General features: G+C 41.1%; 2 protein-coding genes and 1 non-coding gene across 4 annotated transcripts in view; 1 reads left to right on the plus strand and 2 right to left on the minus strand.

Annotated features, from left to right (window-relative positions):
• Nucleotides 1–303: 303 nt before the first annotated feature.
• NSA2 (NSA2 ribosome biogenesis factor) lies at nt 304–8,864 on the minus strand. The gene is made up of 6 exons (XM_056112504.1): nt 8,750–8,864; nt 6,772–6,959; nt 6,531–6,681; nt 4,426–4,605; nt 2,034–2,226; nt 304–532 (listed from the first exon to the last, which is right to left on the minus strand). Exons 1-6 carry the CDS (start codon nt 8,750–8,752, stop codon nt 465–467), a joined length of 783 nt encoding a protein of 260 aa, XP_055968479.1. The 5' UTR covers nt 8,753–8,864; the 3' UTR covers nt 304–464.
• Nucleotides 2,674–2,801, minus strand: LOC130021861 (small nucleolar RNA SNORA66). Its single transcript, XR_008792210.1, has one exon. It is a non-coding gene; the product is annotated as a small nucleolar RNA SNORA66 (small nucleolar RNA).
• Nucleotides 8,865–9,057: 193 nt separating the features above from the next.
• Nucleotides 9,058–27,415, plus strand: part of GFM2 (GTP dependent ribosome recycling factor mitochondrial 2) — a 34,296-nt gene continuing 15,938 nt past the window's right edge. For both annotated transcript variants that reach the window (XM_056112480.1, XM_056112481.1), the window contains exons 1-12: nt 9,058–9,188; nt 10,866–10,949; nt 12,308–12,392; nt 12,833–12,881; nt 13,548–13,645; nt 16,352–16,477; nt 16,977–17,065; nt 19,201–19,289; nt 19,926–19,986; nt 20,250–20,429; nt 21,925–22,005; nt 25,927–26,075. In XM_056112480.1, the coding sequence (XP_055968455.1) occupies nt 10,890–10,949; nt 12,308–12,392; nt 12,833–12,881; nt 13,548–13,645; nt 16,352–16,477; nt 16,977–17,065; nt 19,201–19,289; nt 19,926–19,986; nt 20,250–20,429; nt 21,925–22,005; nt 25,927–26,075 (1,067 nt within the window). In that variant the 5' untranslated portion in view covers nt 9,058–9,188; nt 10,866–10,889. The remainder of the gene's footprint in view (nt 9,189–10,865; nt 10,950–12,307; nt 12,393–12,832; nt 12,882–13,547; nt 13,646–16,351; nt 16,478–16,976; nt 17,066–19,200; nt 19,290–19,925; nt 19,987–20,249; nt 20,430–21,924; nt 22,006–25,926; nt 26,076–27,415) is intronic.

The raw sequence follows: 27,415 nt of genomic DNA on the forward strand, positions 1-27,415 counted from the left end.
GGCTCTGCAGTCAGGAATTACCCCTAGCGGTGGGATGTTGGGAATCAAACCCGGGTTGGCCATGTGCAAGGCAAACGCCCTACCCACTGTGCTATTGCTCCAGCCCCAACAAACCAATTTTTAAACTAAACATAATCTTTACAAAAAGGTAATTAAGTACACTGGCTTTACAGTAATGACAGATCTGCATTGCTGAGTATCCACTCGTGAATGTAGACTGATGAAGCAGACAATTTCTGTAAATTGCATTTAGAATCACTCTGTCTTAGGAACTACGCTAAGCAAACCCAAAACAAAGATAACTTTAAGACAACTAGGCCTAGGCCACTTTAATGTTTTGTGCAGTATCATATGCTTTTTTTCCTTTGATGACTGCAGATATCAGCTTGGCCGTGGTCACCGGTGGATTCCCTGACTGAGATGTAGTCTTCGTGAGTATAAGGAGTTACTTGTATAAGCAGCTGTCAAACCAGTAAGACTGCATTGATGCACCCATCATTTTCAGGATTATTGGTAACCTGGGCATATTTTCCTGAGGAGAACAAAACAAAATGGAAAAAATGGGAGAGAGATTAGATAATACAAAATATCTTCTAAGAATTATCATCTTGGCCTAAATTATCACCCTATTAGGGGAAAAATGAGGGATAGGAGAAAATATGATTTTACAAAACTACTCAAGACCAAACCAGCTCTGATCATTTTTATTTTTTCCTTTAGTTTTTGTTTTCTGGGATAAACTAGCGGTGGTCATGGATGTGCATGCTTGGTGCTCTGAAAACTATGCATGTTGGGCATCAAACCCAGTCCCCCACCCCCCATCATATGTAATGCATGTGCTCAGCCTGCTGCACTTTCTCTGACCCCTCAAATTTTATTTTTGTATATTGTTTTTACCAATTGTCATCTTTAGAGCACTATACAAAAAGTACATTTGTGGATATACCTGTATTGCTTATTTTCCCCATAAATTCTAACTAGAAAATGCATCAATTTTTCCTAGAGGCTAAGGGATATACTCTGGGAGGTGCACAGGAGGGAATCATGTGGTGCCTGGCATCAAAGCCAGGCTCCCACAAGCAATGCGCATGCCCTAGTCCTTTGCTCCCCAAATCCATCATTTTAAATGAGTTTCAAGTCAGTAAACTGTTCTTAAATTGAGATTAGTCAATATAAAGTAGGAGGATACCCATTAAAACGATAGGTGTGTTCTTTTTTTTGCGTTTTGGGTCACACCCAGCAATGCTCAGGGGTTTTCCCTGGCAGTACTAGGGGACCATATGGGATGCCGGGGATCAAAGCCGGGTCAGCCGCATGCAAGGCAAATGCCCTGCCCAGTGTACTATTTCTCTGGCCACTGTTCTTCCCTTTCAAAGAATATTAAAAATTCAGAGGTTCTCTTTATAAAACTAATAGCAATGCACTAACAGAAAACTAAAGAGAACAGAACATAAAATTGTGACATAATTTCAGTTTCAGTCATTAAAATAACATGACTAATGTTTCATATATGCATCGTTTACCACACCCCATTCATAGTTCAAATTTTCTTCCAGTATTTTTATCTTCAACTATAACTTCAAGTTAACTTTAATTCTTTATCTTTTCCTCTCATAATATGCCTTAATAAAAGCACTAAAATCTAGCTATAGGGCTGGAGTGATAGTACAGCTGGTAGGGCGTTTGCTTTGCACATGGCTGACCCAACCAAGTGCAAGCCATGGCTTCCCACATGGTCCCCCGAGCACCACCAGGAGTGATCCCTGGTGTTCCGTCAGGAGATCCAGGAGTCCGTCATGAGCATCACCCAGTGCAAAAAAAAAAAAAAAATTCTAGCTATAACTGAAACATGCTAAAATTAAAGAGCACTAGTTTTTCTACCAAAAAAATCCTTCCTATAGATTTCAATCAGATTTATAATTAAGTATTCAACATTCGTAACTAAATTTATTGTGTACTTTCTATCAACTTGAAAGGCATTTTCCTATTAGGACTGTAAATTACTAGCAGCCTTCTAGAACAAATTTACTTACCCCAAATAACTTTGCCTCCCTGTGTGACAAGGCCCAACTCGCTGACGTTCACCTCGATGACAGTACCTTTGGTGATAACACCCAGAGTAGTATAGAGTGGAGATGAGGGATTCTTCTTTACACCAAGTATTGACAAGCAAAAAGTGGCTTTCAGGTCAGGATGTGTTACATGGGCTTTTTTGAAACGTAAACCCTAGTAAGTAGAACAATGTTTAGAGTCCAAAATAGTATACATTTTGAGTAATAATACATTTTTACTTATCATTTCCAGGTATTTTGAAGAAACAAGGGATAAACGTTAAATCTAAAATGGCAAATAAAATACAGCTAATTCTGTTAAGCCTCAAAACCTGAGTTATGGAATAAGTATCTGGGGGAAATAAAACCAAGCATGTCTTTCTGAGAAGTTTGTGCTAGCAGGTTTAATACTTTGATTTGTCCAGTTATTACTCTGAATGCTATGACATCCCTTTTAGACATGATAATCTTTCAAAGCTCCCCGTGGCATATTCGATAAGCCAAAAACAGTAACAAGAAGTCTCACAATGAAGACATTACTGGTGCCTGCTTGAGCAAATCGATGAACAACGGGATGGCAGTGCTACAGTGACAGTGCTAATCTTTCAAAACCCTGTTTGATTTTTACTCTGCAGTAGAAGAGGCAACTTCAATCTGAAGTTAATCAAGTTCTATCACTTCAGTTACTTTAAAAAACTTGGCTTCACTCAATTCTGCAACATCCCGTAGAGTTAGTGATCAAGTTTGTACATATCCTGTATTTGTTAAAATGATAAAACAGGGTCCAGCAGGCTAATGAGTTATTCCCAAATTAAGTGGTATGAATGAAATCAAAGTGAATATTTCTAAGTCTATACTTCCATGACGGGGACAGATGGTCAGCTCTGTTTTAATAGTACTTTAATTACAAAAGATTGCTTTGTAATTTTATAAGATACAAAAGAAGTTTCTACATTGTAAAAAGACTGTAACACTGATCACAGATTAGAAAGAACCGAGAGGTCTCTGTGATAGAAATCAGAGTCACCCAGTCACCCAGAAGCAGTGTTTGGTGTTTCTTAATTCTTACTGGGAGTGAGGGTCGAATGATATGCCAGGTTCCTAGTAACAGGCTCATTAATCAGGCTTGTAATCTTTCAGAATCCGATTAACAATTTCACTAGTACATTATCTCTCTGTAGAACTATAAGGCTACTAAATGTATTCAAAACAAACTTTAATTAAAAAAAAACAGGGCCCATTAAAGTAAAAAATGTGTAAACACCAGAAAATAAATGTTTTTGCAGTTCATGTGGTCTCCGCTGAAACTAAATTCTGCAGGAAAAAATATGCTATGCGAATGAAGAGGCATGGCTTATTTCAAAAGCACTTCATAGAAACAAGCTACTTCACATTTTCAGATGAAAATACTTAATGGAGAACTGGAATAACACTGCAAGCTTCCTCTGGATTATTTTTCTCAGCAGACTAATATCCACTTGGAAGAGTATCCTATTCTCTTTCTCTGTTTTGTTTCGGGGTCACCTAGCAATGCTTAGGGGTTACTCCTGTCTCTGAACTCAGGAATTATTCCTGGCAGTGTTCAGGGAACAATTTGGGACGCGGGGGATGGAACCCAGACTGCCCAAGTGCAAGGCAAATGCTCTATCTGTTGCACTATCACTCTGGCCCAGGAAAAGCATTCAAGCCTCTTTAAAGGGTTATTGCAAATAAACATTTTCAAATATTTGGTTTTCTGACCACTACTGCTATTCACAGAAATTAATGTCCTCTTTTTATTCTTTGATGATTGCTGCATACTGAATATTTCCTAACACATTATGATACTACTAACTTTACTGAGCTGGAATTTAGCGTTTTTTTAAACTTGTTTGTTTTTTCAGCCATACCTGGGGTACTCCCAGCTGTGTGCTGGGGCATGCTTCTGGTCATGCTCAGGAAACCACAGTGCCAGGGGATCAAACCCTGGGCCTCCAGCATGCACTCAGCCATCTCTCTAGCCTTAGAATTGATTCCTACAATTGCTCCTGCCCAAATTTTCTGATGGTTCTTAAAGATAACAGGTTTCAGGCATATACTGGATAACTTGCTGAATAATTAATTGGAAAATTAAGTACAATGTCATGTTTGCAAGTCAAGATTAACAATGTATGTTAGCAAATTCTTTGTCATTTCAGATCTCTTAAGTTGAAGGATACTTGATGGCAGTAGAAAACTGGAAGCAATTTTTACAAGTATTTAAAATAACAAAAATAGCCTAAAAAACGCCTTCAACCTGTTTTTGTGGTATCTTCGCAACCAGAACTTATAACTCTACTGAGTCTCACAACTTGGAGCTGACACTTGAGCAGCCATACTTTTGCAAGGGATTTACCATTGGTCTAATGAATCTTTCATATTTAGGTGGTTTTCGTGTAAAGCCATCTCCAACAAAGCAGACTTTAGTAACCATCCTCTTCCATGCTTTCTTCTTTCTCTTTCCTGTTCGAATAACTTTTAATACTTCTGTTTCTCCCTGGGCACGAACTTTGGGTAGAGGAACTTCCCATTTTCCCTAAAAAAGATCGCAGTTAAAATGAATATTGTTAGTAAATGATATGGGAATAGCATCAATATGTTCATTTGTATAAAGTAGTAGACTCACCTTCTTCCTTAACTACTCAAGTTTTTGGCCCAACTGTTTTCTAGAACCCAACACCTCATAAGCCCAAAAGTACCTGCAACTAGTTAAGTTCATGTTGTACCTGGAGAAACTTCACACTATTGTTATGGGCAAAAACTATTACCATAGTAGACCTTTCCCCCTAAGCAATGTACATGCTTACTACTAAAGAGTTTTTTGGGTTTTATTTTTGCTTTTTTGGGTCATATCAAGCGATGCTCAGGGGTTACTCCTGGCTCAACACTCAGGAATTATTTCTGGCAGTACTCGGGGGACTATGGGATGCCAAGAATTGAACCCGGTCCAGCTGATAATACAGTGAATAAAGGCAAACACTTTATTCACTGTATTATCTCTCCAGCCCCATTACTAAAGAATTAATAGTTAAAACTCAGAGTGTCTCCATAGTTTTTTTTTTCTAGGAGTTTGGGGGGGGGGGGGACCCACAGGGCAGGCCAGCTGGGACTGAGAGGAGGGTGTGGGGCAACCATACCCAGCAATGCTCAGGCTCACCCCTGGCAATGCTGAGAGTGGATGGTATATGGTGCCGGCAATGGAAGAGAGGTTAGCAATGAACAAGGCTAATGTCTTAACCTCTGTACTATCTCTCTGGTCCCTAATAAAGATTTGTTCTGCCATCCTGAATGGATTTTCAAATAATACCAATTGTAAAAAAGAAAGAATTAAAGGTGTTCGGTGTCTTTCTATAATGTAAAAATAGTAGCAGTGCAAGGCAGCAGAAAGAATTCTGGACTCATCCCTAAGACTCAGGTTCTAGAAACAACTCCACAATTTCACAGATATGTAACTAACCATGAACTATGACTTGACGCCTCATGGATTCGACTCTTTATCACTACGAGTGGCTAAGCAACCAATCCCTAAAATTTCTTTGAATGTCTTACCATTCTGATTGAGTAGTTATCACTCCATATTCCTAGGAAATGGGGGAAACTAGAGGGTTTTAAAAAAACATCTGGAAACTACTATAGCACTGTCCTCCCCTTGTTCATCGATTTGCTCAAGTGGGCACCAGTAATGTCTCCATTGTGAGACTTGTTACTGTTTTTTGGCATATCGATTACATCACGGGTAGCTTGCCAGGCTTTGCTTGTGCGGGCGGGATACTCTTGGTAGCTTGCCGGGCTCACCAAGAGGGGTGGAAAAATTGAACCCGGGTCAGCCGGGTACAAGGCAAACGCCCTACCCCGCTGTGCTATCGCTCCAGCCCATCTGGAAACTACAAGTTCTTTAAGTATACCACACATTATGCTATTTGGATTTGTCAGTCTATCCACAAGTGTGTGGGTTTTGTGGTTTGTTTGTTTTTTTTTTTTTGCCCCAATAGTGCCCATGTGTTTCTGTTTTGAGAAACTAGATCTACATTAGAATTAACCTAATTTGACACCAAGTGCTGAGGGTTTTGTTTGTTTAAATCAAAACACTTAGAATGTTTTTCAGTATTCAATTTTTAGCCAGTTCTGGCACTGTAGGGCAGCAAAAGAACTGTTGTATCTTCATTACATAAGCTATGAAGCACAGCCCCATAAGTTCTCAAATATGGGGAGCTGTTAAAATTATTGAATTTGAAATTCATTTGTTATTTTTGGTTTTCTTGAAATATTCTAATAAAATATTCTGGTGATGAAACAGCAAATTTTAAATTTATTTTATATTAAATGAAACTTACAAAGACATCTAAGTAATGGATATAACAATAACAGCCAACTTCAACAAAAGAAAATATAAAGACGTCAAAATCTAAATGTAAGTAATTTTCCTAAAAAGAGAACAACAACTTCAATTTTATTACTTACTGCTTTCTCTTTTCGTTTCTGTTTAATCATATTGGAAAGTACTTTAGCTCGGGATTGTCTCTCTCTGTCCAGCAGATACTCAGGCATTGCTCCTTGTGGAGTCTTTTCATCATTCTTTTGCTTGGTGTTTCTCTTTTCATGCATCTTAATACTACCAAAAAGGGAGAAAATATTAGGATGACTTAGTAACAATTACTTTAAAATGTTAATTCATTATAAAGAATAAGACAGGGTTACTTACGTCTTTTTCATTTGTATTTTCTCAGCATGGCGCTGTTTATGGTAAAGCTTAGCCTTCAAACCAATCATCTTTTTTGCTTTCTTTGAACGTTCGTGAGCCTCTCGACCTTCTTTCTTTCTCTTCTTCTCATGGTAATCCAAACGATACCCATAGCGCTTACGGTGTAACTCAATATATTCATTCTGTGGCTATAATGAGACAAGAAATTTTATGATTGTTAAAATTAGTAAGTTATTCTAAAATAACTTTTCTAGTAGTACTTACAGAAAACCCTGCATCATCTAAATGTCCCCTTGCTTAAACATTGTTTGCACTATAAAAAAAAAAATCTAGTCACATGGTATACATTAAATTTTAATTGTGGATCATATGAGGATCTAGGGTTTATATTTGTAGTAACCTCAATGAAAATTGTTCATTCAAGGGGACTTTAATATAATCCAATCCACTTGACCACAAAAGGTATGATATGGTTACCAAATAATCTTTTTTTTCCTGGATATCAGAACCACCTAAGTAGGTTATACTAGTGGTCTTAAACCATCAGGTCATGGACCATTGCTGGTATGTAGGTGGAGAAAAGTTGAGACTCACTGGTCTACTGCCTTGGTTCTAACTGCTGATTGGTACGCAGAGATGCAGGCCAGGGACTGGTCTGCAGGAGTGAAAGGTTGAAAATGCTGGGTTATATCATACATTGTAGGCACCGTGTGGTCTATACCCATGTCTCAACCTTTTCACAACTGTGGATGTCCTTCCGACCTTGTTTCCTTCCTGTAGCCCTCCTGTCTACCAGCTGGCCTCCTACTCTCATGATGTTGGCCACCATTTATTCAATTTTTCACCAGTGCCGCCACCTGGAATATCCTGGGGGCCACAGGTGACCGTATGATCCCGGATTGCAAAACGTTGGTCTACACCACCACGATTTTGCCTTTACCATTCTCAATCACATGCAGACAGCTCCATTCTCTATCTGCAAGGCACGAAGGAGTAATAAAACATGTCTTAGGACGTACTCTTCTCCTTAAGCCACGTAGGGCTATCGATACCGTAATGTAGACAGGCAGGTCTAGGTTTTGGGAAACGATTCGGTTCTAAAACGCCTGAAATTATGAGGGATTATTTTCGCTCTCCCAGAAAGCTCTCTCCTTGGCCAATCTGAAGTCAACCCTTGCCTCCTACCTAATTCGTTACTCCTTTCTACAGTTTCCCCTTTTCTCAGAATGAAAAGTAAACTTAGCGAATGATGCGCAGCCTCAGAAGGCTCTTGCGATTCGGCTGCGGCGTACATCAGCACTTAGATCTTTTCTTCTTTTTTATTTATTTATTTATTTATTGAATCACTGTGGGAAAGGTTACAAAGCTTTCAGGTTTAGGTCTCAGTCATGCAAATATCAAACACATTTCCCTTTACCAATACTTATTTTTTACCATGAAGAACCCCAATAAAACCCCACCCCCCCACCCCTCCCAGTCCCTGTGAGGCAGATGAATTCTAGTTAACACTCTAAGCACTTAGATCTTTTCCCTCGAATACGTTTTACTGGATAATCCACCATCGTTCTCCTCCTGTGACCACCTACCGCAGATACACCATTCGTTTATCCGCGGGCTGGTCGATGACAATGAGCAGAAGCATCTGCCAGATGCAGGGCACAAGCCGGCTCTGCGAGTCACCAACAGCGCCGTCTGACCGGTGCCCAAGCTTGCCTTCGGTTTCTCCATTATTAAAGACGGAGTAACGGGAATGAAGAATGCCTGGGCTTAAAAATCTGCCTTCTACACCCCTGTGCTCTGGGAAAGCCCTCACTGTTGCGAAGCCAAGTTCCACTCACCCCACGCACAGAACCCGATGGAGGCAGGAGGTGCGTCCAGCCTCGTTCCCTCCAACTTCCGCCTCCTCCTCCTCCAGCATCCCCAGACCACCCCAAACGCTACACGCTCCAGGGACCGGTGCCCAAGGCAAACTCCTCACCATGGTGGCGGCGTCAGGGCCGCCTCGAGCAGCCGCCCGGACGTCAAGAAGTTCGGGACTTGTCGGCGCTCAGGAGACTCGCCAGCAACACGCACGCAGCGGCCGGCAGGAAAGGGTGGCCTCCTCACGGGCCGGGTGCAAGAGGGAGCTGAATGCATTGGTTCCGGGCCCGTTTCGCGGGGTTTCATGTTCGGAGCGGAAGTTGCCGGCAGGCGACATTTGACTGACGGACCGCCGGAAGTAGTTTGCCACGGCGCTCCGGAAGCGGCCCAGCGAGCTCACTGCGGGTCCATGCCTGGCGTAGGAGGGCTCGCGGCTAAGCAGTGCTCCAGACTCGGGGGCGTCTCTGCAGATTTGAGGTGCCGGCTTGCACCGCGCAGCCGCCGCGTACGCTGGTCCCCACTATTTGCAGAACAGTCGCCGACCTTTTTGCATGCAGGTACCGACCAGCCGGCCCTCAGTGCCCTGTCCCGCCGCGTCCTCCCTCTCAAGAACTTGGATCTATGAGCCTCGTCCTTGTGTCTTCCTGGAGCGTGAAACTTGCAAACTGCTCGCTTGGAAAGGATGCGGAAGACCGCAAACTTAAAACCGTAGAAAGTAGAAAAGGACGCTGTCAGACCGAGTCCTGTTTCCCCAGACATAATTTCTGAAATCCCCGAGGTGTTTTGATGCTCTGGGCACAGTGTAGAGTGCATCCGTGTTTAGTGGTCAGCAGGGCCCTGCAGGACGTCATTGCCTTACGTGCGGGCAAGTACTAGTTGGGAGAGACCTTGGATGGTTTCAACTCCGTTTACAGCAGTGCCTTAACTGTCCCGTGGTTTGGAATGGCATCATTCCCGTTTTGAGTAGATACGTTGACGTGTTTTGCTTAGTGAGATGGATGTTAAGTGTCGTCACTTTCGGAGATTTTTAATAGGTTTCCTTGATGAACGCATCACTGTTTTTGAATTTATAAATTTTTTAGAGTTACTGCAGTCTCGGAGCTGGATTAATAGCACAACGGGTAGGGTGTTTGCCTTGCACGTGGCCCACCCGGGTTCAATTCCTCCGTCCTTCTCAGAGAGCCTGGCAAGCTCCCCATGATGTATTCGATATGCCAAAACAGTAACAAGTCTCACAATTTGTTGTGAGACGTTACTGGTGCCCGCTGGAGCAAATCGATGAACAACGGGAGGACAGTGCTGCAGTGCTACTGCAATCTCGGAAGTTTTATCGTTATAAGCAATGGTCATGTCTTGATTTCTGTAAAATAGAGGGAGCAAACTGGCAGTGTTTTATCATTTGTCTTAGATCGCAGCTGTGATTTCGGATTTTAAAATGATGAAACATAAATGTCAGCAAAAACCTATCTTAAAATACTCTGGCTGTAGTTAGACTGGGTATTATCACTACTGTGTTGTGTCTGCCAAAGTTATATACTAGATCATCTGGTGGTATGTTTTTGTGATTTCAGTTTGTCTTTTTCTGCACTTTTGCATCTTTCTCTAAAGATACTGAGAAAAGCATTTCTCCTGCACAGAGTTTTCTTTTTCTGAAGGATGTATTGAGTTTCTATAGCACTGTCCTGCCGTTTTTCATCGATTTGCTCGAAGGGGCACCAGTACCGTCACAATTGCGAGACTTCTTATTACTGTTTTTGGCATATCAAATACACCGGTAACTTGCCACGCTTTGCTGTGGGGGCGGGGTACTCTTGGTAGCTTGCCAGGCTCTCAGAGAAGGGTGGAGGAATGGAACCCCTGTCGGCCTCGTGCAAGGCAACAGCCCTACCGGCTGTGCTATTGCTCCAGCGTTGAGTTTCTAATAGTTAAGAATTTTTTTCTTTTTTTCTTCTTTTTTTTTTGCTTTTTGGGGTCACACCCAGTGATGCTCAGGGGTTACTCCTGGCTCATGCACTCAGGAATCACTCCTGGCGGTGCTCGGGGACCATATGGGATGCTGGGAATCGAACCTGTGTTGGCCATGTTGGCTGCGTGCAAGGCAAACGCCCTACCCGCTGTGCTATCGCTCCAGCCCCAAGAATATTTTTAAGGTCCTTTTTAACATAATACGTAGGCCTTAATGTCTTACATGTAATATCTGGCATAGATTTACAGTTTTTCTGTTTCTTTTTCAGAGACTCAAAGTTTAGAAGGCCAGGATGTTCAACTCAAGGGTACTTGCTGTGAATCATAAGAAAATATCCAGTATGCACTTTAATGTAAGCTTTCCTTCTAATGTGAACTCCAACAACTTAAGTGACTTCCCAAATGCCTAGTTTCTTATTAGAACATATGAAGTAATCTTAACCAAGAAAAAGCACGCCTTCTTGGTTTTTAAAAAAAATGTGTGGGTTCATTTTTACTTTAAAATCATCTTTGTAGCACTTTGAAGAATCTCCCATCCCTTGGAGTTAGTTTTCTTCAGAGTTTCAATTGCTGACACTTTCATACTATCTGTCCTGAAAGTTGGAAACTGCCCTAGTCATTGTGCATAGGAAATTTAGGTAGCTATGAATTCTCTTCTCTTGAATTTTTCCTTTGGGATAATGGTATTTTAATGCCAGAAACTTGGTAATACAGAAAAACAAAACAAAACCTAGAAAACCCAGGCATGCATTTAACTGGTATCATAAAAGACAGTGCAGTAGCCCCAGACCATTATAAACATTAGGTGTATATTTGAGTATACTGGAAGCCATCATTGTTTGGTGGTTTAGAGATTAATTGGGATGGACAATATTCAGCTTCTGTGTGGGAACATAGAAGAAGGCGCCTGGGGAACATTTTCCTCACTCTCCCTTTATTGTTTTTGCAGTGACTGGGAGGTCACACACTCTCTAGACTGTGGGGTGAAGGGGTGGGGTGCTGGGAGTTGTGCAATTTAGATAAGGTGATGGGACACAAGTGCTGGCGGGGGTTGTGCTTTTGTATGCTCTGCTTGTTGGTGCTCACGTGTTGTGTTTCCCAGGAGCAGGGGCTGTGCTGCATGCAATGTGATGGTGCCGGGGTCAAACTCTGGCTTTTAGGGCTCAGTACCCCGTCTGGAGGATTGAGGATTTTAGCTTTTTTTTCTTTCTCTGGTCCATTGAGCCACATCCACAGCCCCTTCTTGAGGACCTTTTAAGAAAATGTCCCAACTTCACTTCCCCGACTTGATGTGCTTAAAAAGCATTCTAGTGGAGTTCATGCACAATTCAATCAGCCTAATCAGTGGCTGACTAAATAGCAATACTTGTACATTTAAAAAAAAAAAAGCTTTTTAGGTAATTCTACATAACCACTGTTAATGCTGCCCCCGGCAAGCCCCTCGCTCCTCTTGGTTGTAGATGTGAACCAGTGAGTATTGAGTATTCAGGTAAGAAACCATGTATGACCATCTTAATTCTCTACAAACTTGAGGATCAAGATTCTCAAAGTATAGCTGTTAAAGATTCACCTGGCAGGCTTTGTTAAACACAGGTCATTTGGCCTTATCCCCAGTCTTAAAGGTTCTCTTGTCTGAAATGGGTCTTGAGAATGTGTCTTTCAAAGAGGTATGCAAAATAACATTAATGTCATGTCTTTCTCTCCTCACTAGAATATGTGTTTGATTAAAATAAAAGCAAGTTTAAAAAGATTGAAACTACATGTGCCTCTTGAAAGAAATTACAGTTCCCTACCAGGTACAGATTCTCAATTTTTAAAAATCTGCTTGCTTTGGAAACTAGTGCTTAGCAACTTTACCTGTTTCGCTTGTTTGTTTTGCTCTGGGGGCCACCTCCAGCTACGCTTCGGGCTTACTCCTGGCTTTGTGCTCGTGAGTCACTTCTGTTGGTCCTAGGGGAACCAAGTGCAGTGCCAGGTTTCAACCAGGTGTCGACTGTGTGCAAGGCAAGCACCTTAACCTTTTACTCTCTCTTCAGTGCCTTTTTCTGGTTTTCTCATTTGTCACCCTTTCGTAAGTGACTGCATAGGAAAATTAATTACAAAGGAGAGGTTATTTTAGCTTGGGTTTTATTTTAATTGGAATTAAAGAATTTGCTTTAAGTTATCTTGGTTTTGTTGATTTGTAATTAAAGGAAAATTTCTTATTTTAAAGTTTAATTTTTATTATGTTTACTAGGAAATGATACCAAATCACTTCATTCTATCATCAGTCCTCCTATAGATAAGTAAGTTCTTTCATTGTTCTGTTTTCATAGCATTGTTAGTGAATGCTTTAATTTCTGGGATTTTTTTGCCCCAACTAATTACAAATAGATGTTGGTATGTATCTTAAAAGATAATTTTTAGCATTGTTGGTGAATATTTTAATTTCTATGGTTTTTTGCCCTGATTATAATGTGACTTTTTTTTTTTTTTGCTTTTTGGGTCACACCCGGCGATGCTCAGGGGTTACTCCTGGCTCATGCACTCAGGAATTACTCCTGGCGGTGCTCAGGGGACCATATGGGATGCTGGGAATCGAACCTGGGTCTGCCATGTTGGCTGTGTGCAAGGCAAATGCCCTACCCGCTGTGCTATCGCTCCAGCCCCCACAATGTGTCATTATTTTTAAAGATAATTTTTTTCTCAGTTCAGTGCTGAAATTTTGTAAAACAGCAACAAAACACGCTTCAGAGAAATGTCAGATAAGTTGTTAAATCTTTGATTATTAGCTTTTTAGACAGAATAATGTTGTAGGGATAATGTTTGTTTTTCTGGTTTTTACAAATTATTAAATATTTATACTAATATATTTATAAAATTACTAAAATATTATCCAGCTTTGAAATTTGCACAGAATAGCTAATTTTGGTAATGTCACCTTATAATATGTTTTTTTTCTTTTCAAACAGAATTCGTAATATTGGAATCATGGCTCATATTGATGCAGGCAAAACTACCACCACAGAAAGAATTTTGTACTATTCTGGATACACAAGATCACTGGGAGGTTAGAATGGATTTTTTCTCTCCCCAAGCCCCCATTAGTAATACGATGAGTGGGAAATATTTGATTAGGAAGACAACCTAGAGCTCTAGAGTGTGGCATGGAGGCCCCGATGTCTAAATTACAGCTTAAAGATAAGAGGTAGTTGTGACACTTACCAGAGGGTCTGTGGTTCCTCTGGACTCGGGTTCACAGAACCATGTTAGTCAAAGTGGCTCTGGCTTAGAAAGCTACAGACCAGGAGCCAGAGTGTGCCAGCCGACCAGCAGCAGACTTCTCCCTCTATAGGAGGAGTTGCAACAGTTCACAGAAGTGCATGAGAACTGTCTCCTTTAGCCACCCAAAGTGATAGCCAGATCAAAAGATAAGATGTACTGCAGCTATTCTGGCTTAGAAGATTCATGCTGTATATTTAGAGAGGAAGAGAGAGAAGAGAAAGTGCTAGAAAGCGCTTCTCAGTTTCCCACTAATGACATGCCACGCCCCCTCAGGGAAACCTAACTCTGTGACTCACCATCAGGCATTTATAATACATTTATAGTTCTTCCCAATTTAAAGGTAACTAATAGATTTTCTTTGCCCATAACATATTTTGCATGTAACATAGATTATCTGTGATTAGATATACAAAAGATGTATCTTTTCTGATTTCTAGAGAAAATGAACTAGAAAGTTAATCAGAGTTCAGATTCTCATATAGAAGAAGAAAGAACTTATTAATTATATATTTCTAAGTTTGGAATACATTCCTCCACCCCTCTTGGTGGGCTGGAGCAATAGCACAGTGGGTAGGGTGTTTGCCTTGCACACAGCCAACCCGGGCCGACCCACGTTCGATTCCTCCGTCCCTTTCGGAGAGACCGGCAAGCTACCAAGAGTATCATGCCTGCACAGCAAAGCCTAGCAAGCTACCTGTGAGGTATTCGATACGCCAAAAACAGTAACAAGAAGTCTCACAATGGAGACGTTACTGGTGCCCGCTTGAGCAAATCAATGAACAATGGGACAATGCTATAGTGCTACCCCTCTCAGAGAGCCCGGCAGGCTACTGAGACTATCTCGCCCACATGGCAAAGCCTGGCAAGCTCCCTGTGGCATATTCGATATGCCAAAAAACAGTACCAAGTCTCACAATGGAGACGTTACTGGTGCCCGCTCGAGCAAATCGATGAACAATGGGAGGACAGTGCTACAGTGCTACAATGCCAAGAACTATGGTCCATGACTCTTGGTACACATTTGAATCCCCATGCAACTTTTTAATTATTTTTATTTTCTTTTGAAGCACAGTAGTTTTATTTACAGAAATATGGGGTGGGGGGCGGAGAGAATGCGCCGCCGCCTTCTTTTTGCAGTTTTGTTAATTTTTTCTAGTAGGGGCCACACTTAGTGGTGCTGGGGGTGTGGAAGGCAGAGCTGCTCCTGCCAGTGCTCTGCCAGTGATGCAGGCCTGACAGTTTGGGTCTCCCCTCCCCTCCTCAGTGCTGGGGACCTGCGTGCCTAGGCATGTTTCCTACCACTTGAGCTCTCTTCCCAGCCCTTACTTTTTTAAATGAGGATGCCCTATCTCTACCATGGAAATTAATATTTGGCAGATCTGCTATGGGCTGGAGCGATAGCACAGCGGGTAGGGCGTTCGCCTTACAAGCGGCCAACATGGCCGACCCGAGTTCGATTACTCCGCCCCTCTCGGAGAGCCCGGCAAGCTACCGAGAGTATTCGATATGCCAGACACAGTAACAACCAAGTCTCCAATGGAGACGTTACTGGGCCCGCTTGAGCAAATCGACGATCAATGGGAGGGCCTTTACCTTTACCTCGAGCTATGGCCTGGCTGGATGGCTGGATTTTTGCCGTTTGAAACACTGTTTTACTCATGCACTGTAATCTCTCTCTCTTTTTTTTAAATCAAACATTTTTTAGTTCATTGTACTTTTTATTATTGCCAGTAAATGAATTTATTTCAGAATTTGAGGAGGAGGTCATTGGATCCATAAATACCAGAAGTAGAAATCATCTTTTTCAAAAGCTCCACAGTGTTTATGAAATGCGTTGCATGAAGAATCATTTTTCTAGACTTTTGGAATTGGTTGGCTGGGTTAGGTACTTTGCTCAGAATTATAAACTAGTGGTAAGGTAAGTAGTTAAGTTTAGCACTGTCTGTGCCTCTTACACAGCATTAATCACCCTTCTATCAGGGGATCAAGTATGAGGAATATTAAGAAATTCTGAAAGTTAAACTGGGAAGAAAGTATACAGTTCAGCAAAATCAAGATATTTAAACAGATTTTAATTGTGGTTATTATGAAATTTTTTTACCGGAAAAATTGTTAACCTTGCTAAAAAGCTTTTTCTACAATGAGGATTTATTTGAGGGAGGGGGGAATAAGGGCTCTAAATATTAAACCAAATATCTTATGATTGTTTTTTGGTGGAAGGGATGGTGTTTGGGCCACATCCAGTGTTGCTCAGGGCTTCCTCCTGGCTCTGTACTCATGGATCACTTCTGGCAGTGCTCAGGGAACCATATGCAATGCCAGGGATTGAATAGGGGTTGACTGCATGCAAAGCAAGTAATTCTCTTACCTCTGTATAATCTCTCCAACCCCTGAACAATATTTTCTTAAAGCAAATCAAACTATGTCAGGTAGATATCAAGTACAATAAAACATACTTGCCATTATGCTTGTATCATCTTTTTCCTATTAGATGTTGATGATGGAGACACAGTAACAGATTTCATGGCTCAAGAAAGAGAAAGAGGCATTACAATTCAATCAGCGGCTGTTACATTTGATTGGAAGGGGCATAGAGTCAATTTAATTGATACACCAGGTATGGATTTTGTCCCAGCAATGCACAGATAATGCATCGTTTTGCTTGTATTTGCTTTTTTTAATTGTGATATTTTAAAAACATGAATTCTTACATCTTTGCCAGTTTTAAGTGTACTGTTCCGTGATGCTAAGTGCATATTTGCTCTTGGGATCCGAGGGATCGAACCCCAGTTGTCTGCATGCAAGGGAAATGCCCTACCTACTGTACCATTGCTCTGGCCCCATCCTTTTCCTTCTAAGGCTGCGTAATACTTTCATTGTGTACCAATAACGCATTTTGTATATATGCATGATTTTCATTCTCTTCCTTTCTTTGATGGAAATTTGAATAGCTTCTAATCCTTGGCTATTATGAGTGGTGCTACTATAAAGTTAGGTGTGCAAATACCTCTTTAATACCTCTTATTACTTTTGAATATATACCCTAAGTGGGATTTCTATCTTATGGTTATTTTAGCTTTGCAGAAATATTATGAGTTTTTTTATTTTTTTTCTAGGTCATGTGGACTTTACCTTGGAAGTTGAACGTTGCCTGAGGGTGTTAGATGGTGCGGTGGCTGTATTTGATGCCTCTGCTGGTGTAGAGGTAAAAAATATTTCTAAAATAAAGTGAATATAGACTAGAATTATTTTTAAAAAGTAATATATCAGATTTAGTGAACTGTAGCCTTTTATTTGCAAATTTGTGTTTATCAAATTATGATGAATAATTTAATATTTTTAATATAATTCCTATATTTTTTGTATATAATTCTCATCGCATATCATAGAGTTAAAAGAAAGTTCTGTGGGACATAGAAAAGGTAGTGTTGAGAACTATAAAGGGACTTCAATTTTTACTCGACTTCCAAGTTAACAGGTTCATCCTCCAGAATCTACATAAGACTTTGGTAGAAGACAGAAAACCCCTGAGTCAGAGTTTAGCATTTTCTTGTGCCCATCCAGGTCCTGATTTGTCTAGAGTGACATGAGGGGAGTCAGGTGGTGGCTGTACCGGCACATTTAGTGGAACCCTCTGCTTAAAGAATGTAGTTAGCACTGTAGTAGCACTGTCCTCCCATTGTTCACCGATTTGCTTGAGCAGGCACCAGTAACATCTCCATTGTGAGACTTGTTGTTACTGTTTTTGGCATATTGAATACATCATGGGTAGCTTGATAGGCTTTCCCATGCCAGGCTCTCCGAGAGGGGTGGAGGAATTGAACCCTGGTCAGCTATGTGCAAGGCAAATGCCCTACCCACTGTGCTATAGCTCCAGCCCCGTGCTTAAAGAATACCAGTATTTTATCATGGACAGTAAGCATGCTGGCTCTGTGCTATGGAGGGAAATATTTTCTTTCAGTTGTAAGCAACTTAGTAATCAGAGTGTTTATAGCAGCTAAATTCTTACTGACATTGAACTAGGAACAAGCCACATAACATACGTATCCCCAGATGAATGGGGGGAAAATGATACATTTTTTTAAAAACCACCTCAGCAGTTCTAAGAGCCACCAAGGCCACAGCTGGTGGTACCCAGGAAGCTATGTAATGCTAGGAATCAAACATGGGGCCACATGCATGATAGACCGTAGGCTTTAGCTTTGAGCTGGCCCTGACCCCAAACTAACAACATTTAAAAGGGAATATAACAGTAAAAGTAAATGACCCGTATTCCTAACGTCTTGAGTTCAAATGTTACTTTGAACTGAAGTAATCATGGTCTTTATGAACTTAAGAATATACCAGAATTGGGGGCTGGAGCAATAGTATAGTAGGGAGGGCATTTTCCTTGCATGCAGCTGACCCACTTTTGATTCTTGCTATCCCATATGGTCCCCCAGGCACCCGCAGGAGTAATTCCTGAGTGCAGAGCCAGGAGGAACCCCCGAACATCATCAGGTGTGACACCCCCCTCAAAAAAATGATGCTCTCTTAGAGGCATTATATTGTAAATATTGTGACCCAAAAAGCCAGAAAAGAAAAAAGGAACCCTTTTAAAAAAAAATAAAAAAAGAATAAACTAGAATGAAGCCAGGATGTCAGGAATCACAACAGGTTCCTTATGGGTGGTAGAATTTAAATGTTTCTAGAATGATCAAATATTCTGCATTTTGATTGGAAAAGTTGTGCAAGTGTATACCTTTCATTCTCATTGGGCTGTACAGTTGTTATGCATGTTATATATAAATGTTACTTTGAATTAACAAATTATGAACTGTTTTCTATTTTAAGTAAAGTCAGCACATTAGGCTTTCATCCTTCGAAGCTATTGGACTTCACAAAGTTTATTATGATAGATTCCAAACTATATATAATGTCTACTATATATGGAATTACTAGAAGTCAGATGCAAGGAAGGAATATGAGAATTGCAGCTTACAGGTGCAAGGATTGACTTCTTTCCTCCTTAAATCCTTTTTGGTTTTAAATCCAACTATTCACCATAAAAATACAATTTTTTTAATACAACAAACAGTGTTTGTTTTATAGTAATTTTTATTTGCTCCTTTAGCATCACAACTAAATTAAGACAAAAGTCTCTATGCCAGAAATTAGAAAATTGACGTCAAGTGAGTTTAGTATCATGTAATCTGTTGTAGGGTAAGGTGAAGTCAAGCAGAAAAAGAAGTAGTGGTCTTCTAATCTTGGTTAAATCTTTTTTCGATGCCTCAGTACTAAGAGGTTTTGTTTCACTCCATGTAGTGATTTTTCACCCAGTGTAACTGTTTTCCTCTTTAGGCACAAACTCTCACTGTATGGAGACAAGCTGATAAACACAAGATACCTCGAATCTGTTTTTTAAACAAGATGGATAAAGCTGGAGCAAGGTATTTTTTTCATTTACTGACGTGAGACTTCAATTTGAGCTTTCAGTGAACCATAACTTAAATGTAGGAGAGAATAAATATTCCATGAAATCTCATGATGTACATACCTATTTCAGAAAGACCTTTAAGTAGTCACTCCTTAAGGCCAAGTTGTAGTGTGGGATTAATAGCGAACTGATGGATCACAAATCTCCAGAGTCTAATGTACAGAAGCTGTGTCCTATTTTCCAGAATTCTGACAGTGGAGTCCTACTGATTCCATCACTCTTTTTAGTCTCTCTATTGCCGAAGGATATGGTACTCCCTACCATTGTTACTGCAAGAAGGTAGAAATGATTTCCTGTAATCTCCTCAGAAAGTGATGTTTTTCCTTGTCCTTTGAAATTATTTAGTTACTGATAATAGTTTCTCAGTAAAGGGAACTAGCTGTGAGAATAGAACATAACCCTTTTAAGACCTGCACAAGAGTTAACACTGAGGTATAATAATGGTTGTGCTGCTCAGAATGGAAACCTGAGGACAGTTATTGAGTGGTGAACGTCAGGGAGAATAAAAAGGATTCTGCTACTGAGCTTTCTTAAACCTATTTTCAGAATCTTACTATTTTTTAAAGTATGATTATTTTGCTTTCCACAGTTTTAACTATGCAGTTGAAAGCATCAGAGAGAAGTTGAAAGCCAAACCTTTGCTCTTACAGGTAATTTGGTTAATAGCAAGAGCTATTAAAACACAAGTGTTTTATTGTTTTATTATACATATTTTTGACACATTTTAGCATTCTACAATATACATTTTTTTAAATTGGTCAGATTCTATTTTGAAGCTGGGATATAAATAGAATTGTTATGTGTTAATAATCACAGTGACATATTGGGGAAAGTGGCACAATTAAACAACTTTTATCACCATTGCTGCTCTAAATGAGTTAGTCATTAATGTTAATCTCTTTCTGACTTATAGTTACCAATTGGTGAAGCCAAAACATTCAAAGGAGTGGTGGATGTAATAAATAAAGAAAAACTTCTTTGGAATCCCAATTCAGCTGATGGAAAAGACTTTGAGAGAAAACCCCTCTTGGCACAGAATGATCCTGAATTGCTGAAGGAGACAACTGAAGCAAGGAATGCCTTAATTGAACAAGTAAAAGACATACTTTGAATTTGAAATTGCATGAGCATTTACACATTTAAGAAATTGTTGTGAAATCATACCCAAATTTACGTGGGGAGCATGATGGTCATTTTCAGGCAGCAGCTGCAGGAGCTGATACCAGCTACCACATTTTCTGCTCTTTAGGTAGATGGTTGGGTATGTTTCTGCTACAGTTAGCTCTATTCAAGCATGATTTTTTCACATGATTAAATGTTGTGGTCCCTGTTATAAATTCTTTTTGAAAAATTTTTAAGATTTTATTAAAGCATTGTGATTTACAAAGTTATTCATAGTTGAATTTTGAGGCCAGAGCAGGTACAGCAGGTAGGTCTTGCCTTGCAGGTTCAATCCCCAGCAGCCCAGATTATCTCCTGAACCTTCTAGAACTGATTCCAGAGCCAGAGCCAGGAATAAACTCTGACCACTGCCGCCATCAGGTGTGACCCAGTAAAAAAAAAAAAGGATAGTTGGGTTTTAAACATACAATATTGTGGTAGTGATCCCACCATTACCACCTGTTATAAACTTTTTAAAGTATGAACTTTTTTTTTTTTTTCTTTTTGGGTCACACCTGGCGACGCACAGGGGTTACTCCTGGTTCTGCACTCAGGAATCAGCCCTGGCAGTGCTCAGGGGACCATATGGGATGCTGGGAATCGAACCTGGGTTGGCCGCGTGCAAGGCAAACGCCCTACCCGCTGTGCTATTGCTCCAGCCCCTAAAGTATGAACTTTTGTAACTATTTCTCGGTGTTTCAATAAAATTTTTTAAAAAATGTTAACTTTTTTTGTCAGCTGAAATGTACTTTATATGGGTAGAGAATATGAAAAGGACATGACCTTGATCATTGTATTTTAATTATTAAAGTGTTCCCTTTGCTCCTATCTTAACTTTATCCTCATGTTACAGGATTACAATTTTGAATGCTTCTTTTAGTTTTAGAGTCTTAAAAAATCTGGTGAACATTCACAGTATTAAAGGAATACACATAGGTGGTTTTTGTTTGTTTGCTTGTTTGTTTTTAGTACCCCCTAAGTTTATTGTTAAAAAGTGGTGCTCACAGCGGGTAAGGCAGCCGACCTGGGTTCAATCCCATCATCCCATATGAACCCCTGCACACCGCCAGGAATAATTTCTGAGTGCAGAGCCAGGAGTAATCCCTGAACATCACTGGATATGTCCAAAGGGAAAAAAATGATACTCTCTTATATGTATTATATTGTAAATTTTGTGTTTTGATCACTGAATGATAAACACTTTGTTAGTATGCTTTATCAGGTTTTGACTTCCTATGAATCAGTTTATCTCTGTTTTCAATTTTCTTTCTCTTGAAAGAAAAACTTTAGAAGATGTAGAGTTTCTTGGCCTGGATAAGGTTGATGATGTAACTATTATGAAATACTTGGATAATATATCTTACGATGTTTAGACTTATAAATTATGACACGTGCAAGTTGCTGAGCTAAATTCTTTTTCTCTGTAGGTTGCAGATTTGGATGATGAATTTGCTGACTTGGTTCTAGGAGAGTTTAGTGAAAATTTTGATTTGCTACCAGCTGAAAAGGTAAATTTTATTTTAGGTTTCTCTTTCAGTTTTTTGGACATTGTCTTTTAAACTTTGCATTCTGTTAGTAAATGTTGGCTTAAGCAAAAAAATAAGATAACGTAAGTTACTATTAATACAGCAATTTGAATAATGGTAGTGATTTTCAAATATACTTGGCAAAATCAGAAATTTAATCTTTTTTTGCATATATTAAATCAGTTTATTACTCATGCTCACATCTCTTCATTCTGATAATTTGTCTAAATACGGAAATCATAGGTAAAAATTTGGTTAGTTGGAGTGGGTGAAGGGGCCCTCCAGGCAGTTCTGGACTAGCCTGGTCTGGCTGTGGGAGGCAGGAGTGAGGCTTGAGGATGAGGTGCTGCTTGGATCGTGTGGTGTTGGAGGAATCTGCCCTGTGCAAACCCGTACTACCTCTCAGGCTTCCAGAGGTAGAAATTTTGGGATCAGAGTGATAGTACAGCAAATAGGGTGCTTGCCTTCATGCAGCTGGCCCAGGTTCAGTCTCCAGCACCCCATATGGTCCTTCCTGTGCCCTGCCAGCAGCGATTCCTGAGCACAGAGGCAGGAATAACCACTGAGCACAGCCAGGTGGCCTCCTACATCCCACCCCACCCCCCCAAATAAAAGGGAGGAGGGAGAACAGAGGCAGACATTTCACATTTAAAATTTATTGAGATCAAGGATTGCTATATTTAGAATTTTTTTTCTCAAAAATTTTTTTGACTCAGTTTTAATGGAAAGTAATAGGTCTCTCAGTCCAAAGCGATAGCACAGCGGCAGGGCATTTGCCTTGCACGCAGCCAACATGGCCGACCCGAGTTCGATTCCTCCTCCCCTCTCGGAGAGCCCGGCAAGCTACCGAGAGTATCTCGCCCACACGGCAAAGCCTGGCAAGCTCCCCATGACGTATTCGATATGCCAGACACAGTAACAACAAAGTCTCCAATGGAGACGTTACTGGGCCCGCTCGAGCAAATCGACGAGCAACGGGAGGACAGTGACAGTGACATTTCTTTTAAAATATATTAAGCTAATCCATAGGTAGGTAGTTCTGTAGCCACAGACTGAACATACAGCACTGTACTCAGTCCTGCCATTGTTCATCGATTTTCTCAAGTGGGCACCAGTAACATCTCCATCATGAGACTTGTTACTGTTTTTGGCATATTGAATACGTCACAGGGAGCTTGCCAGGCTCTGCCATGCGGGCACTCTCAGTAGCTTGCCGGGCTCTCCAGGAGGGAAAGAGGAATCGAACCCGGGTCGGCCATGTGCAAGGCAAATGCTCTACCCACTTTGCTATCGCTCCAACCCCCATAGATAGGTAAAATATTTTTCTCGAATTTTCTTCGAATTTTCCTCAAAAGGTGTGCCTAGAGAAAGTTCAAGGCACATCCTACCATGTTTAAGGCCCCGGCTCAGTGCTCAACACTGCATAGCCTTCCTCTTCCCACAGTGCCGAATGAACACTGAGCCAGCTAGTCAGCCTCCTAGAATGGCTGTTGCCTCATCCCCAGCAACACTGGGGCAGGGTGTCCCAGGGTCCCATTTTACTAAAAAAAAAAAAAAGATTCTTAAAGATTTTTTCTTTCGTTTTGAGGCCATGTGTGGCTCAGTGCCCGACTTTATTCCTGGTGATGCTCAATTGGTGCCACAGACTGAACGTACAGACATACCTGCATTCCAGCCCTTTGGGTTTTATCTCTGACCCCTCTTAAATGTTGTTAAATTTGATTTCTTTGGGATATCATTGGGGGTAGGAAAGTTACCTTGCCTGTGCCTGCCCTGGGATCAATCCTTAACCTCCTAAGTGGTATCCCAAGCACTGCCAGGAGTGATGCCTGAGCACAGAGCCAGGAGTAGCCCCAGAGAATTACCAAGTGTAACCAGAAAAACACACACCGAAATCCCAAAAAAACAGAGCTTGACTTCTATTTGTGTGTGTGTGTGTGTGTGTGTGTGTGTTGGGGGGAGGGGGGGCTCACACCTGGCGATGCTCAGGAGTTACTCCTGGCTCTCACTCAGGAATCACTCCTGGTGGTGCTCAGAGCACCCTGTGGGATGCTGGGGATTGAACTTGGGTTGGCCGCATGCAAGGCAAATGCCCTCCCTGTTGTACTATCGCTCTGGCCCCCAAAACTTGATTTCTTAAAGATATTTCTTGTATTTCTGTGTCCTGTTGGAGACAGACCGTTATTTTCTTCTTAAAGAATTAAGTAGGGGCTGGAGGGATAGCACAGCAGGTATGGCATTTGCCTTGCACGTGGCCGACCTGGGTTCGATTCCCAGCATCCCATATGGCCCCTCGAGCACCACCAGGAGTAATTCCTCAGTGCAGAGCCAGGAGTACCCCTCTGCATTGTCAGGTGTGACCCAAAAAGCAAAAAAAAAAAATTATTAAGTGTTTCTAAGTGGTAGTATGTAAAATGGGCCCTGAAATGAGCCCAGCAATTCACTTAGTATGTACATAAATGGTTAAAAATACAGGGTCTCTTATTTTTGAGCTACTTGAAGTTAAAAGTGGAAAAAGTGATTTTTTTTCTTTTGAATGAAACGATTCAATTATTTGAATATTTTTAAATGTTTTTGTTATTTTGTACTTGAATGCTTATGTGTAATGTTTATTAAGGGCATCATTTATTATGTTCTGAGTTACCCCACATGATTTCTGTTTCCATAGAGCTCACAAAGTGAGCTAAAGTGGAATAACCCGTTTCTCATATCAGTAGCTTGTACGCACATCCAAGCTTTCGTTGGCTTTTGAGATCTTTCAAAATCTTTTCCTACCTTCTTTGATTTCTCATTTTCATTTTATTTTAATGTCACTTTAATTCATTTGAAGAAATTATAACCCACTTATATTTGTTACGAATCAGTTTTTGTATTAGACCAGCAGGGTTAAATCACATGTTTATTTGTTTGAAAAATATTTTGGGTACTTTAAGTTCTTTTCTAGTGTCTGGGGATTTAGCATTGTTTTCATAAGACTTAAGCATGGCTGTGGCTGGAACCGGAGGTCTTCAGCTGCAGGGGCTCTGCTCGGGATCGGGGAGGGAAACTCAACCCACCCTCCTCCAAGGGGCCCCGGTGGGGACAGCCAAGCCTGGAGGCAGGAGACTCTGAGCTGTTCTCTTCTGGGAGCTGGGTTTTATGGTGGACGAGCCTCATGCATAAAGGAACCAGGAGAGGAACCCAGGTGTGTGGGACCCGGGGCGTAGATCTCCAAGCCTGCTCAGATCGGGACTGGGCCTCCTCCATCTAGATGCTCCATCTTCCAGTATGTAGGCGTTACACCCACCAACTGCGTGTGTGTCCCCCCCCCCCCCACACACACACACACACACACGCCATGTAATCCCATCAACTGCCAAGACCCAGAGACTATAAAACCCAGCTCCTGGAAGCATCTTATTATCTAGTTCTTACTCTGGAAACATGGCAGGCTACCAAAAGTATCCTGCCCACACAGCAGAGTCTGGCAAACTTCCAGTGGCGTATTCAATATGCCAAAAACCAACAACAATGATGGGTCTCATTCTCCTGATCCTGAAAGAGCCTCGAATGTGGCACTTTCTAAAATCTCGGGCCTGGGACGAAGGAGACGTTACTGGTGCCTGCTCGAGGAAATCGATGAACAACAGGATGACAGTGACAGTGACATTCATAAGACTTACTGCGGTGCACACATGGAGTTTGCATTCTAGCATGTGAGAAGACAGTAGACCAAAAAATATTTGGTATTCTAGCTAGTATTAATGTTTTGAAGGAAAGTAAAGAAAAATGCCATAAAGTGATGTAAGCATATTTTAAAAGTGCTGCTTTACATTTTTGCTTAGAGAAGGCATATAGTTACAAGATATTTTGGCCGAGACCAGTAAGCTGCATACACAAAATAATTCCCTTTTTTCTTTTTAGCTGCAGACTGCGATACACAGAGTAACTCTGGCTCAGACAGCAGTGCCTGTGCTCTGTGGAAGTGCCCTGAAGAACAAAGGTGTTCAGCCTTTGTTAGATGCTATTACTGTATATTTGCCTTCACCTGGAGAGCGCAACTATGACTTTCTGTAAGTATGCAAGTATGTAAAAGTAAAACCTTGAAAAAAATAAGTAGGTAAACAGGTCCTATTTCATAAAGAGTAGTCAGATCACCATATTTTGAATAACTTTGGTCGGGGGCGGGGAAGAATATCATTATAAATAACATATGGGACAGGGGAGATAGCACATTTGGTAAGGTATATGCCTGGCGTGTGGCCTACTCAGGTTCAATCTGGCACCGCCTATGGTCCCTGCAGCCTTGCCAGGACTGATCCCTGAGCACAGAGCCAGGAGTAAGTCCTGAGTAAGTTGGGTGGAAGTAGGGAGAGTTTGAGAACTTTCTTCAAAAAAATATACCTCTGTGTAAGATCTGGCAATTTCAAAGGGATTCATGCTTCCTGAAATCTGGTAGAGAATGCAATTCAAGGACATCATTCATAAAAACACTGCCTTTGTAAACAAATTGAACTTTAGAGTAAAGTGTGGATTCATATGATTAAGCAATTGGGAAGTAGAAAGAGGGTGAAAGCAATAATTGGAAAGTATTCTATACAGTATACAGGCTTTTGAGAAGTGGTATAATGTTCCTCAGTATATACGCTTTGCAGTAGTACTGTGTGTGAATAGAGGTCAGTTTGGGAAACAAACAAACAAACAAACACTGTCCTCCCATTGTTCATCGATTTGCTTGAGCGGGCCCAGTAACGGCTCCATTTTGAGACTTGTTACTGTGTTTGGCATATTGAATACGTCACGGGTAGCTTGCCAGGCTTTACCATGCAGGCGAGATACTCTCGGTAGCTTGCCGGGCTCTCCGAGAGGGGCAGAGGAATCGAACCCCGGTTGGCCGGACTGACTGCAACGCAAGGTAAACACCCTACCGCTAGTTCTTTGTCTTTAGTTTTGAGGTATTAGTGGTGATGTTACCACTAAGTAATTTAGTCCAGTAAGAAAAAAAAGCAAAAACCAGCTCAGAGAAAGTTTCACAGTGTGTTTACAAGATGAAGTACACTATTTAAAAATAAACAGGGGCTCGAGTGATAGTACAACAAGTAGGGTGTTTGTTTGCCTTGCATGCAGCCATCCTGGGTTCAATCCCTGGGCCCTGTGTGGTCTCTAGGAGTGATGCCTGAGTGCAGAGCCAGGGGTAAGTCCTGAGCACTGCGGGTTGTGGCCCCAAAACAAACACACAAACGAATGAATAAATTGGGCTGAAATAATAGTACAGTGGTAGGGCATTTGTCTCGCATGTGGCTGACCTGAGTTCAATCCTTGGCTCACCACATGGCCCCCTACCCCACAAGGATTTATCCCTGAGCTCAGAGCCAGGTGTAAGCCCTGAACACCACTGGATGTTGCCAACAAA

This window comes from Sorex fumeus, unplaced genomic scaffold (assembly GCF_029834395.1).
Source record: "Sorex fumeus unplaced genomic scaffold, SorFum_2.1 ptg000018l, whole genome shotgun sequence".
NCBI classification, from domain to species: domain Eukaryota; kingdom Metazoa; phylum Chordata; class Mammalia; order Eulipotyphla; family Soricidae; genus Sorex; species Sorex fumeus.

What these genes read in the sequence shown, in the direction of transcription:
- NSA2 (XM_056112504.1), bottom strand. An exon ending in AGAAACGAAAAGAGAAAGCA is followed by an intron (nt 4,606 to 6,530) that starts GTAAGTAATAAA and finishes GATCTTTTTTAG; the next exon opens with GGAAAATGGGAAGTTCCTCT. An exon ending in GGGAGGCAAAGTTATTTGGG is followed by an intron (nt 533 to 2,033) that starts GTAAGTAAATTT and finishes TGTTCTCCTCAG; the next exon opens with GAAAATATGCCCAGGTTACC.